This window comes from Pollachius pollachius, assembly GCF_949987615.1.
Source record: "Pollachius pollachius genome assembly, chromosome: 1".
NCBI lineage: Eukaryota > Metazoa > Chordata > Actinopteri > Gadiformes > Gadidae > Pollachius > Pollachius pollachius.
Genome location: NC_136934.1, coordinates 16363725 through 16378656, shown reverse-complemented (window position 1 = coordinate 16378656; position 14932 = coordinate 16363725). Strand labels below are relative to the sequence as shown.

The following is a 14932-nucleotide window of genomic DNA, read 5'->3' as shown; positions in this document are numbered from 1 at the left end:
ACTGTGCTGTCTGCTTTTCAAAGAAAGGTGAGATTATCCAATCAGAGTTCGAGAGAGAACTCTGTTAAAAGACAAGCTCAAAGACTTCAGAAAGCTAAAGCTTATTTTGTGTCTTTCTTTTTAGTTTTTTGGCAGGAAAAAAGGTTTTAATGCGTGGAATGTTTTATGGTCAGGTACAAAAGAATAACATTGTTTTGAACTGACTGCTAATTGTTTCATTTTTAGTTATTTCCTTCTAAGATATTTTTTCTTTCAAAACTGCTTATTAAGGGGGCAAGTAGTCTCTTGTGTGGCATCGTTTGGGCATTCAGAGTTTTACTTCTATTTTTGATGTTTGCTTTTTCTTTCTTGGCTTACATTTTTCTCCATGGCTCAGAAGTTTTAATGAGAGATAGACGGTCAATTGTGTAACCTTGTGTCATTACTCAAATCCGGGCACGTGCCTCTAAAGTGGTGAAATGAAGCTGTATTTTGGTGGGGAAGGAGACATTCAGCAATTGCTCGTACAGGCCTTTTGTCAACAAGCTTGATTTATTAATTCTCCTCAGCCCTTTTTCAAATCACATTTTTCAATTAAGTCGGCAGTTGAAATCAGTAGAATTAAGCGCCATGGCACTGCAAGCTCAGTGAAAGGTTGTGGTCCCCGACGGGTTAGAAGTTTCATCCTAGCAGGTTCTGATGTCTTTCAACCAGTCCGAAATACACTTCTATTTCATGTGTCTAATGTTAAGGAAACTGTTTGTATAACTTATTTTTTAAAGTGCCAACTGATTAAAATCAAACCAATAAGGTGCATTTTAGGGACGGGGAGAGGGAGTAGTACATTATAAACTTTAATCGACTGGGAGGGGAGGGGGGGGGGGGGGGGGGGTGAACTGGTGAAAATGAGCCAAATCTTTTTTTTTTCACTAACACTTTATTGATTATTGATAATGTTAGTGTTTTAGAACAAGTTTTCAGTTTGTTATCTTTATGAAGTAAAAGCCGCAAAATGTTGTGCATAGAGTACTCAGTGAAGCTGCAGCGTTTTGGAGCATTTCCAGGCATTCTTACGTTATTAATAGGCTTCAGTGTGACTCTTGAATGACAAGTAGGACACAGACAACATTTTAAAGTTTTATTTCATATAAACGAGAGAGACGTTATAAAAAAAAATGTATATTTTACATGTCAATGCTATTTTTGTTTAACAAAAAAAGGAAAGGTTATATCATTATAAGCTTTAGAGTTAAGTTTAGATTTTAACGTTATCTCCTGCCCTGCCCAGAGTCAACTCGAACACAAATAGACTCTTCACGTCTCATCTCATCCAGAGTGCATTTTATGAGTTGCTGGCTAAATAACAAAAGAGTAGCAAGTTGATTAAAAAGATAGCATGCACAAACTTGCTCTCGTGCTATCCGTTAACATGTTTTTAATTTCAAACATAGAACATACAGGATTTACTTGATAATTTTCAAAAGCTTATGATGTACAGTATTTAATATAGGCCTATTTTGTTGTATGTGTTGCATATTATTCAAAAACTGAACCAACCGGAGCCCCTGTTACAAGTGGCAAAGCTTTCTGTGTATAATTTGTCTAATAAACAGGTTTTCTACAGTGGGAGGGTATTTGTTGTTTTTTTTGCCAACTGCTCCTAAACAAAAAGTCACATTGCATTTTCCCAAGTGAGGTTAAACTTCAGATTTGAATGTGAAAGCATTACAATCAACCTTCTGCTGTTTCTCTGATACACTGATAACTAATATCTCCATAGCTGTTTAATGATGCAACGGCAAGTTATACTGCCCAGCATTTGTATGTGTGACTGACTACCGGGCGAACCTGCTGTGGAGAATAGTGCGGGCTGCTCGTCCACAACCCAAAGGTAATATCTACAAATGTGTATGTTTTGTTTTGCTTTCCACATGATACAAGAGCAGTGCAGTGAAATCTTTTAACTTTGAATTGCAGCGAACAACAGAGGGATGTGATGACTTTGTGTGGACCGACGTGGCTCTCACTAAAATGTAAGTTCAAACAAGTGCAAAGCCATTGTGTTCCCTTCACTCTTCAATATCACAACAAAGGCGCGTGCACCGCTGTTAACAGCTGGATATGAGCTCATGACCACTGCCCATGACGCTCGACACACAGGGCTTGGGGAATTCAATGAAGCAGTACGTTGTAGTTACAACATTTCACCATAGAGTGGCGCCAAGTAGCCTAGCATGGGCGTCGCGGTGTCCCTCTGTCCGCCTGTCCGCCTCAACTGCGTCGTGACTCGTGCGTGCTTGGTGTTTGGAGGGATTTAGAACGTGCCTTCATGGGGAACAGAATAGGCCTTCTTTGGTTTAGCTGTGTATAATTGCTCAACATTTAGTGATACTCTGCTTCAGTTCAATTTTTTTGGTAGGCCTATTATTATGCCAGACTATAAAGAGTGTAAAGCAGGCCTAGACCATCCGACATACTTTAGACCTACCTATAGATATGAATAAACAATTATCCAGTTATATCTACATGCTCAGCCATGTATGACCATCATCAAGTCCCAGTCCAGACCCGCCTGCTCCTCTCCCTCTCGTGCGCCCTGTTGCCCGGGAGACAGGAATGGGCGCAGCAGCACGCAGACTCCTCTCGAGCGGCGGAATGGAAGCCCCCACGGGGACACATTTTGTGCCCCTCTCCTAAAGAGTCCCCCCGGCGTGACCAATGGGACATAGTCGCCATTGTCACTACGACACTTTAATAATCGCAACTTACAATATCCAACCTGTTGTTAGCTTCAGGAGCCCAGTGGAGCCGGTTGGATGTTGAGTTGTAGGTGGGGAGGGAGGGAGGGGGCGCTAGGCGCCAGACCACTAGCCTACAAGACGTCCCGATGATGAATACATGAATAAAAATTGAAAAGATAACTACACGGTATATTTTTAGAAATCTAAGGTTGTCTTTTTATTGTCTTGTTTAAAATCTTAAGTGGCGCAGGTTGAGATCGGGCTCTGAACTTAGCATAAAGTTGAAGCGGAGGCTTTTTAAACGTGTAATTATTTTTTCCAATGGACGACTACTCTGTTAGATTAATTATTTGAAATATCTACGGAAGGGATATCTTTGATGCGTTCCTATTCTCAGAGAAGCAACAGTGGCCGAGGCGGCGCTGCTGAAAAAATGCCGCATCTTACAATAGGATCGCCGCAATCAAGCAGAAAGTGTCCCGTCAAGAGTCCGCTGCGCCATGATTGGCAGGTTACCTTTAAATAGTGTTTCACTGCACTTCGATCAGCCTCCTTACATGTCTAAATGAATAAAGTTTTTGCAGTGTATTGTATAACTCCTTGTCTGGTAGCCTCACAGCATTAATACAGCTTTCTTTATTGTATTCTCTTTCAATTTCATATTTTATTCATTCCTTTATTTTATTGAATATATTTGTATTTATTATTATATTTATGGATTTATTCCCCTGACTGCTCTCTACCTTGTCTTGAGTTATTCTAAGTGGCTGCAGTGGCCCTCCGCTGGTGTCAGTGGCCCATAGGATACACTGCGGCGCGCCACTCAGCCCCCTGCTCGTATTCCCGATCCCTGTGAAGCCCTTTTTTTTTTGGCGATAGGGCGTTCCGTGGGACGGATCAAAGGGTTGGGAGTGTGTAGAAAAGAGAAATGGAAACTGGATATAGTCTTAGCATTCATAGAATAGAGGAAAACCGTGAATAGACAATGAGCGCGCGAGCCCTGCAGGAGCCGCACGGTTCTGTTCGGCAAACTCTTTGCGGCCGCAGGTTCTGAGGTGCGCGCATCGCATCCTGCAGTGCGCTGCACGTTCGGGACTTTTGCACTTCTTTCAATGCGCATAGTGTTATAATGGCCATGGTAATGTCTGATACGAATCGATGTGTCCATAATTGTCATGTTTTAAAAGGCCGTCCGAGCCAGGGCAAGCCTAGGGCCTTCTTACTGGATGGACGAAGGATAACACTGCAAATGTTCAAGATTATTTTAATGTTAAGTTCAGTTTTGTGTTGCAGGCAATCCTTATATGGAGTGGAAGCAGGAACATTTTAAATGTGTGTGTGGTGTGTGTGTGTGTGTGTGTGTGTGTGTGTGTGTGTGTGTGTGTGTGTGTGTGTGTGTGTGTTGGGGTGGGGGGTTATGGAAAACACTCGCATCCATCAATGAAAAGGAACCCTTTCTTTCTTTTCCCCATTCTGTTTTTTTTGTTGTGTGGCGTGACGTCGCGCACGCGTGCAGACAGGTAGGCAGCATCCACGGTTGTTGCGGGTCTCGCGCCGTCCACGCTCCTCACCTCCGGCGCCCCGCCATCCCCCACGTGCGTCCTGGGGGAGGGTCCACTTACCTCCCCACCCGTTAAACACTCCTTAAACCCTAGCGTCATTATAACCAGTCGTGTTTCGCGGAGACAATCCCCCTCTCTCTCGGGTTTAACGCGACATCTCATTGGACGTTTACACGCGACCAGGGCGGGGAGGGGGGGCTCTCAGGCGCGTGCCGCTTTTTAAACCGACGCTGCACCTTGAGACATTAAGGAGTCCCGCACGCGACTGGCATTCACAGTGCATGCTTATAGCACAGCGCGAGAAACTCGTCTCTCCAAAATCACAATTACAACAGAGTTTTCTCGAATCCTTTTCGTCTGTCTCTGGGATTTTGGAAAAAAAATGGAAGTTTTAAACATGGAAGATTGGAGCAAAGAAGCGCGTGACATGGGGGTGCTTGAGACACGGCAACAGCACCAACGCTTTATGGGGAAGGGAGGGGAGCAGCTGCAGCCCCAGCGCGAGGACAACTGCAACCCAAGCAGCCTGACGCTCGTGGACAGTGGCAGCGACCCACGCGCTTGGCTGGCTCCGCTGCAGCCTTCTGTCACCTGCGCGGCACACGCCGCCTCCCCTGACTACCTGCCGCACTCGCCCTGTCCCAGCTCCGGCTCCTATCAAGGTAACAGCATCAATTCAGAAGCTCACATTCAGGGGCAAACGTTTTGAAATAAAGTTACCAAAGTTATTATGGGCGATTTGAATTAAAACTGTCCATCTGTTTATTGTTGGACATGCGGTGTGTTTTTGGTATTTTTGTTTTGCGCATTTTTGTTCTGCGCCTTTATATGAGGACTATCTCTTCTCTGCTGCACTTCTCTATATTTATATGTGTTGTTGTTGTTTTGTCAGACAGTGGCTCTCCGGCGTCATCGGGACACTCCAGCCCGCCGAGCTACAGAAGAGCCGCCCAGAACCTCAGCTCGCTCAAGGTCCGAGAGCTGTGTCGGATGAACGGCTCACTCGGCTGCTCCGACGAGGCCGACGAAGACAGACAGAGAGCCCCGTCCGGCAAACCTGCGAACGGGGTCCACAAACAGAGACGCGTGGCCGCCAACGCCAGGGAGAGGCGGCGGATGCACGGGCTTAACTACGCCTTCGACGAACTTCGGAGGGTCATCCCGGCCTTCGACAACGACAAGAAACTATCCAAATATGAAACTTTACAAATGGCACAGATTTACATCAACGCCCTGGCGGATCTGCTGGAAGGTCCGGCTGCAGCCGCCAAGGACACTAGCGTTTCCAACAGCGCTTCGAAGGTGCCCTCGTCAAACCCCGGCATCGACAAGGCGAAGGACGCAACCCCGCAGACCGCTGCCTCCTGCAAACGGGCCGCCGGTGGGTCTGTGGTCGGGACCGGCTTGCCCGTGCAGATCGACGTCCAGCTCCCCATGCGCTCCTCTTTTGACGACGGTGACCTCTCAGCCATGATAGAAGAGGCGATGTGTTTCCCCTCAACGTCCGCCTCGCCCTCATCTTCGTCGTCCGGTCAGGGGGGGCATGCAGCGGGGTCCGTGAAGATCGGGGGGGGGAAAGAGTCGCCGAGGAGCGATGGAGAATTTTCTCCACATTCACAGTTCAGCGACTCGGATGAAATGCATATGGAGCTTCACTCCAGTGAAGAGGACGATCTCAGCCATCACACTGTTTCCTTCTGAAATAACACGAACTTTAAGCTGTTTTTTCAAATCGGGATTTATCATTCAAAGATTCATTCAAACAAATACATAGGCCTATTTTAAAGGTGTAAATTCGGCCTGTTAGCTTTGTGGGCTGGTAAGACCTTAAGAGTATTTCTAAGATCATTAATACATTTCTTAAAGGTTAAAAGTCATTTTTTATAATACAAAAGAAACAATTCTATAAACAATTTGATCAACTCAATAAATAGCTTCAAGATGAGTTCATGTCCTAAATACTTAATTTGGTTCTGCCAATAGAGTTGTATCCTCCCGTTTCCATGGGGACGTGGTCGAGAGACCCCTCTGCCATGTCGCGTGCAGCACTGCCACGGGCATCTTCCACGTCACTCCGACCAAAACCTGTCTTCCTCAGATTTGAATATTTCTTAAATTTTATAATGTACTTTATTTACATTTTTATATACATATGAGCCTCTGGCCTAGGTTTATGTTCATTTTTTTATTTCATTATATAAATAGTTACTTCTGTATAGGCCAGTTTAGCAACTTCTAAAGTTCATGCAGTGCACTTTATAATATAAGAGCCAGAGGCTTGCGAAATTGAGTTGTGTTCAGACCTAAAAATATATTGTTTTTTTCTTTGCTAGTGTAGGAATGCCAATTTATTACAATTAGCCTATTTAATGTAGCCATTGTTGTCTAGCATCCTTTTTGTATTTTTGTTAATAGCTGCTCCATTCAACATGTTCATTTGCCTACCACGAAGAAGAGATTGGGCATATATTTATTGTTTTATTGTCTTTCGTTTTCTTTTTTGGGGAAATAATGTAATAAATGATCAAATGCTAGTCTTTTGCCACTCATTGTCCATGTTGTTTTGATTTTAAAATTAAACAGCAAAATTGAGGGTCGAATTGTATCTCTTCTTATTTGATTTACTGGTCCATTCATTAATTTAGCTATATAGCACACCTCTCCTTTACAACTGTTCTTTCATTTTCTACACTTAATCATAATATAATAAGTATATTCGAAAGGTTATTAACTAATTATCTATGAACAATATGAATAATCCAAACGTATTATAATAATGATACTAATAATAACAATAATATAATACCTACTTGTAAAAAAATAATTAATAATAGCAGTAAAAACCTTTGCTATTATCATTATTAAAATATTATTATTAGAAATAGTATGCCAGAATAAATGAAAGAAGTATTATCAGTATTTAATATTAGGAGCCTATTACTGTTAATTATTGAAATAGAAAAGCGTCATAGTAGTTTCACTGACTGTGTGCCACCACCGCTTGTTTTGATCAATCAGAAGGCATGTTAGCTCCCCTGTAAATATTGTAATCTATTATAAGGATATTATTATCCAAAATAAAATTGTGTATAATAAAGGCCTATAACATATAGGCCTCTAATACGTTTTTCACAAGTTCTTCAATAGGATTTCCATCTGAATATATTCCCAACAAGGTGATATGTTTTTAAATAATTAAATACATGATTCACTCTACTTCATGCTATTAAAAACAACAGCATAAATTCTCTCCAACACGCGCTCGCTTCCCTTATGCTGTTGATGCGCTGCATCACTGCTTCCAGGAATCCACCTATAAAACAAAAACAACTATATTAAAGCGACATCATAGCAAACCACGTATAGTATATGAAATTGATTCAAGTGTCCCTTGAGACACACCTAACTTTTTATTTCGTTAAAAAGTTTCCTTTCCTTGCCATTCAACCATTTGCCAAATAGTGGGTCTGATAATGAGGAGCGTGCGTTAATGTCAGCTCATTGTGGCAAGGCTCGTGGGCCGAGGTATTGGATGGCCGCGCTAAAGCACGCGCTGTCAGCTGGTGAGCGCTCGCGGGTTCCCCACCGTGTCCCCGAGGACCCATCCCGAGAGAGAACACACTTTCTCAAGTCAAAAGACCTGCATGACACACACCACGTCTGTATACCTCTTTTCTATCCCGTTCTCTTTTCTTTCTTTGTGCCTACTTTGCTCTAACTCACACGCGCACACACGTGTGCGCAGATTCTTCTTCGTTAAGTTCGAAGCACCTGCCGCGTGACTCATGGCGCGTGAGTAACATTTAGCGACCTATACGTGCAATTGATGTCAAAACGTAAATTATAGGTTTGACCAGCAGATTTAAATTGTAAAGGGTGAGGTATAGCCTAAGTATGTGACTTCAGTTATTTATTGCGCTACCTGTTTCACTGACTGTGTGCCACCACCGCTTGTTTTGATCAATCAGAAGGCATGTTAGCTCCCCTGTGTTAGCCTCCTGGCAGAGAAGTCATTGAATAATGGGGAATGTATTGCGCTCGCTGCTGTGTTCAATTATTTAACGAATTTATGCAAGCAAGCAGAGGTATCTGAAAATATAGACGCCATCTGCAGGCTGTGAGCGCCTGACTCAGGTGACGGGCTGCGATCACCGGTGATCAGGTTTCCGGTTGTTTGTGCGCAAATCGAATTGCGACGTGTTTTAATTGAGATTACAGGCGAAATGTGAAGTAGCTTAATAGGCCTTCACTTAGAAGCACATTCACCCGCCATAATTTGTATTAGTCTTATGCTAATTCTTGCAGACGGCTATAAGCCTACATTTATTTACTTTAATTTATGTAAATAATGTAGGATCATGAATAATAGTTCATACATTTGATTTTGGATTTATATTATTTTCTTGCGTATTTTGATTTAGCCTATAGGCCTATAGCCTACTTCCCTTTTTGGGACATGCTAAATGGAGATAGGCTAGACTACTTAAAGGAATTTACATTTTTCGGAATAGGTATTAAACAAAAAAAAGAACTGTATAGCAATTCTTGGTTACTACATTTGGACACAGCCAATGGAGAACAAAACGTTTTCCCCATCAAGCATCGCAGTAGGTTATTATGCCATCACTTCATAGGTGGAAGTTTAAACGAATAAAAACAATAAAACCCGCTTACCAGAATGGATGAATAATCGCCCTGTAACCTAAAGCAACAGGGAGGAGTAAAAGTGTGTTTTCAACAGGTGGGATGCTAAACGGGATGAGGTTTCACTTGCATTAATTATTCAGCGGCAGTTGTTATGAAAAAATAAGAGCCGCCCGGGCGCTGTGCCTCGCTCACGTGGAGTTGGAGGGGTGTAAATAAAGGACTTGAGAGGCATCGACTAGATGTGCACTTACAAAAAAAAATACAGTTTTCAACCAGAAAATACGCCTATTCTCCCCAATGACTTTTACCGCATGTGGTTTTGCTATTTGCTTGTTATATATACAGGCCTACCAATACTATTGTCTGCAATTTGATAAATCGTTCTATCTGTGAGGGTACCGAAATTACTTTTCAAAACTATGCAAAGATTAAAGATTTTATTGAATGTGTCCTGTACGAAATTGCATCTCCTTATTAAAACCAAATTAATGCAATTATTTCATTAATAATGCTATAATATTTTTCTAAATTAATTATGTGTAAATCATGTCGATCAGTAACGAGCACTAACCTTCATGCCTCGTCGGATTCTGTTAAAACATGTGAATATATGTTTCTATAAAACATGTTAATGCATGTTTCTATTAAAACATGGTAATATGTGTTTCTGACAATGTATTCATGCATGTGAATTCCACGGCATGTTTTGGCTGAATAGAAAGACCCTTGCATTTTGTATGAGATATTGGGAGCGGAGCTGTGGGCTGTCCAAAAAGCCACAGGTCTCTCAGGGGATCCCGAACAAAAGGCAGAACTGGGCCACAGTTTCCATCTGCTGCCCCAGAGAAAGAGAAGGAGGAGCGAACGAGACTAAGAGAGAGAGAGAGAGAGAGAGAGAGAGCGAGAGAGAGAGAGAGAGAGAGACAGAGACAGACAGAGAGAGAGACAGACAGACAGACAGACAGACAGACAGAGAGAGAGAGTGCGAGAAAGAGAGAGAGGACAGAGAGACAGAGGACAGAGAGAGAGAGAGAGACAGAGAGAGAGGGAGAGAGAGAGGACAGAGTGAGGGAGGTAAAGCGACACCAGGGGAGAGTCATAGCGACAGAGAGCAGGGTTTGCGAGCGAGGACACTTGTGGACAGATCATGGCAAGGATGAGATGACCCAAAGAAAGGGAGTGAAAGAAAAAGCTGCCGTAAGTAGCAGGGATCAGAATTTGTTCCACCGGACCAGACACTCTGTTTGGGTCTCCGTCTTTCTCATGTGCTCTCTCCTTCTACCTCTCTTTCTGTCCCCAGATGGAAGTAAAGAAACAACATTAAAAGCAGCAAAATAAAAGTCTGAGAAGCTGAGAGAAAGAGAGAAAGAAAAAAGAAAGGAAAGCAGAAACGTGTTTTGTGTACGTCTTAAAGGTCCCATGGCATGGCACTTTATGGATGCTTTAATATAGATATTAGTGGGCCCCTAACACAGTATTTGAAGACGTTCCCGAAATCCAGCCGTGGTGCAGAATTACAGCCACTACGAGCCAGTTGCACATTGAGCTTTCCCCAAACGCACCGTTCCGGTGTCTGTAGCTTTAATGCAAATGAGGAGGAGAGAGGCGGGTCAAGGAGGAGAGTGGGGGTGTGGCCCTGAGCAGCTTGTGGCCATGGTACCATGCGCTCTGTTTACAGTGAATGCATCGCAATGGCGAGGCGTTTGGCCGTGTTCTGTAAATATTCTAGGTCACACGGGAGTCCTGGAGCTTTATATCTAAATAATATATTGTACATAATTTTCTATAGCATATAATATGTATTATCATGGCCAAAAGCTCTGTGCGCCTCCAGACGATCTCAAACGACTGCGTCAGGTTCTCCGACCACTTCCACATCAATCTGAAGTAGACTGACACACGACATGGAGGAGGAAGGGATTGTTGCCCGCAATTGTCTCCTTCCGAAGCCACGCTGCCCGCTGCCGAGGGACCACCGCCTCGGCAGCGGGCAGCGGGCAGTGGGCAGCGCTTAGGCACCACTGCCCCGAGGCGGTGATGCCTCCCGGCGGTGGTGCCTCGCAGTAGCAGGCAGCGGGCAGCGGGCAGCGGGCAGCAGGAGACAATCGCGGGCATCCATCCCTTTCTCCTCCATGTCACGGTTCATGTACTTCAGGGAGTCAAAGCCAAAGTTCCTTTCCCCCCAATTCCTTCTCAACCAAGGCTGAGATAACCCCCACTACAGTCTTGTTGTGGAAATACCAGAGACGTCAGAGAACCGACATGTTATGCGCTATAACACCAACATCTGAACGGTTATCCAAATAACAAAGAAGTGTGCAACACTTTCGTTACAGAGTGTGTAATCACATACATAACAGCGTTAATTTTGTTAACGAAAAATATGATAAAAAATGTTCGGCAACAACCTTTTTTCCATGACTAAGACAAGACGTTGACGAGCTAAAAATAGATCTTTGATAATAAAAGCTAGGACGAAATGTAAGTTTTGTTTTCGTCGACGAGACGAAACAGGACTAAACTGTTAGTGGTGTGCTATTTGGACTTTCAAAATGCACAATATTTTCCAATCATTACCCTCCCGTAAGGTTCTTATGCAACTGTTCACTCCTCCAGTAAATAGGACAGACCTTAGCTACGACTTGGCAATGGGAGGTATAGTCCACTCAGCTATGAGCTAACGTTATGCATTGTACATATTTATAATTCGAAATTCATCCCAGCCTTTATACCACAGATACTCTAGGGTCTATAGCATATAACCGCGTTGTCTGATTACAGTTTAATTCATTTTTCACAATTTACCGGCTCTCGTTTTGAAGAGAATCAGCGGGCCATTCGTTTCAATGGGAATCGCGACGGTCTATACTTTCAACATAAGGTGTACTTTGAAATTCGTCCAAGCCTTTATACCCAAGATACTATAGGGTCTAAAGCATATAACCGCGTTTTCTGATTGCAGTTTAATGCATTTTTCACAATTTACCAGCTATCGTTTTGAAGGCTGAACAGACAAGAGTGCTAAAGTGTGATGACACGTTTCCATAGCAACCGATTTTCGGTTCAACACAAACCAAATTAACAAGGGGAAATCCTATGCCACACGAACCTTTTATAGAAAAGGAACGATTTTGTGGCTAATTGATTTGCGAGTTTGCTTTACCAATGATGTAAGTAATATTGAGAATAGATTGTCTCCATATAAAAAAAAACTAAACTAAACTAACGTTTACGAACTTTTCCTTTTAATACCCCAGGGGAATACATGAACGCCTCGACATGTTTCGATTGGTAATGATTTTCACCTCTTGAAACTGATTTATTTTCATTTTGAAAGAAACAACACATGGAAGCAAAGGAGAACGCCATCTCTCGTTCAGTTGTTTAGAACTGAAAATCCGGTTGCCAGGACAACGTGACGTTTTCTCTTAGTACTCTATTTGAGAGGAACAACTTAGCAGGTGTCCATATATATGGGGTTAGCCTAATTTAACTAGTTTAAAAAGAGAAATTTTGACTAAAAGTAATGACTAAAAGTTGACTAAAATGTAAGGACTTTTCATCGACTAAAACTAGACTAAAACTACAAAGGAAAACAATGACTAAAATGTGACTAAAGCTAATAAGCATTTTCGTTTAAAGACTAAGACTAAATCTAAAATAGCTGACAAAATTAACACTGATACATAAACATGTGACGCTCGCACGGTCGTAGCTCATTGTCTCACTGTCTCATTGTCGGGACAAATTCTCTGGGCGGGCCAGGCAGAGAAAGGAGAAGGTAGCTTGGCCCCTTATGACAACATATGGGGCCACATTCCAAATCAGCGCGCCTGAGCTTCCATTTTTTCAAAGGCGAGCAGGATACTTGCTGCTCGTACACTGAATGCAAGCTTTAGCCACTGGGGGACGATAGGCAGGCTAGGGGAACTCATATTAATGTTAGAAAACCTCATAAAGTGATATTTTCACGCCATGGGACATTTAATGTTTTAAAGCGTATGCAGAGTTGAGGAGGTTTGTTCCAGATACGGGGCACAGAGACACACCTCCTCAAGCCTCTTATAGCCTTCAGGGCAATCAACAGACCTCCCCATTGAACATACACAAACCCGACACAGTTTGGCTAAATGGGCATCTTTTGCAGAGTGTGCCCCGTCCCCATACAAGGAAGCACTGCTGTTCAAAAGAGTGTCTAGGTTTGACTGGAAGCTGCTGTGTTCGGGTGTGTGTGTGTGCTCATCTTCTTGACAGTTGTTCGCTGAAGTTCTGTATTGTTTTTTCTGTGTTTTGTTTTGAACATTTTATTCATTTATTTTTTTATTATTTTATTTAAAAATAACTTGTGGAGTTACATTCTATCATATTGGCATATTATCAAGAACAGACAACAAAAGAGTGAAAACCTGAATACTGAATATCAATTATTATAATTTTCATCATTGTGTGGACCGTGCCGCCAACAATAATTGCTGGTAGTTCTATATGATCATAGGAATGTCCTGGGGCTCAAGGCTTTATAGGTACAGTTCAAAGGGAGTGTGTGGTTAAACTATTTTGACAAAATACATCCTGTGGGGTAATATTAACCATCCCAGCCCTTAAAGCGCACACACACATGCACATGCACTTATACACACACACACACTTGCGCGCATGTATGTATACAAACTCACACGCATATGTGCACGCATGCAGGCACAGACCTATGCACACACTCACACGTATTGTTCATCATCATTATTCAATCACTCCACTGTGATTAAGAGTTGCACATATCAATCTGCGCTGACGTGTGTGTGTGCGTCCCTCAAAGGCCAGTGTGGGTGAACAGGGTCTCCCAGGGCTGTGTGGTGAGCAGGGCTCAACTCTTTGTGTCCGCCACCTTCAAAGCAAATGTACATGAACAAGAACATGAGGCTTCTTGGGTAACCAGCCCATTGAGGAAGAGCACAATGGCTCTTCCAATTATCCACAGTACTCAATGCTCCTGCAGAATCGGTTACATGGCTTTGTGTGAGTGTGTGTGTGTGTGTGTGTGTGTGTGTGTGGGGGTGTGTGTGTGTGTGTGTGTGTGTGTTGTTGTGTATGTGCGTATATGTGTGTGTGTGTGTGTGTGTGTATGTGTGTGTGTGTGTGTGTTTGTGGATGCGTGTGTGTGTGTACATGAATATGCGCATGCAACAGTGCAACATTGTTTATCAATCATGTGTCATGTGTTTTTCGCGTTTGTTTTGATGTTCTTTTGTCTTTATGTGTCACATCTGGTAAATGACAGAGCTTGTTTGTATCTTTGTGAGCGTTTATATATGCATAAGGATTCCCTTTTCGCTTTGTGATCTTTCTGCATCTCAATAGAAGGTATGAGAAAGTGTGTATGCATGAGAGACACAGAGAGAGAGTGTGTGTTTGTATAGTCTTACCTATACAACTGTGTGTGTGTGTGTGTATATGTGTGTGTGTGTGTGTGTGTGTGTGTGTGCGTGCGTGTGTGTGTGTGTGTGTCTGGGTGTGTGTGTGTGTGTCTGGGTGTGTGGGTGCGTGTTTGTGCCTGTGTGTGTGTGTGTTTTTGTGTGTCAGTGTGTGCTTGTGCATGTTTGTGTGCATGCATGTGTACACATTTGTATTTGTGTGAATGTATGTGTGTTCACGCATTCAATGGGAAGGATTGACCCTTCCCATCAAGGGAGCACCATAAATACAGGAGGATCCATTGGGTCTTGATGGAGTAGGACCCCTGAGCAGGTCAGGTTGCCCAGGACATGAAGTCCATGCTGGGGAGCACCACACCGCTGGTCCCTGGAAACATGAACAAGAGAACTGGTTTGTCCTGAGGTGCTTTTCCATTTTTAGTACACACTTCTGATGACACAAAAAGGTTCAAGGGTTTAGGAATCCGGGTATACAGGTGTGTGTGTGTGTGTGTGTGTGTGTGTATGTGTGTGAGTGCGTGTTTGTGTATGTGTGTGTGTGTGTGTGTGTGTGTGTGTGTGTGTGTGTGTG

General features: G+C 43.1%; 1 protein-coding gene across 1 annotated transcript; it reads left to right on the top strand.

Annotated features, from left to right (window-relative positions):
• Window positions 1–4709: 4709 nt before the first annotated feature.
• Window positions 4710–5983, top strand: atoh1a (atonal bHLH transcription factor 1a; the record flags this gene model as incomplete). Its single annotated transcript, XM_079754112.1, has 2 exons — window positions 4710–4944; window positions 5175–5983. 2 exons carry the CDS (start codon window positions 4710–4712, stop codon window positions 5981–5983), a joined length of 1044 nt encoding a protein of 347 aa, XP_079610238.1.
• Window positions 5984–14932: the final 8949 nt, after the last annotated feature.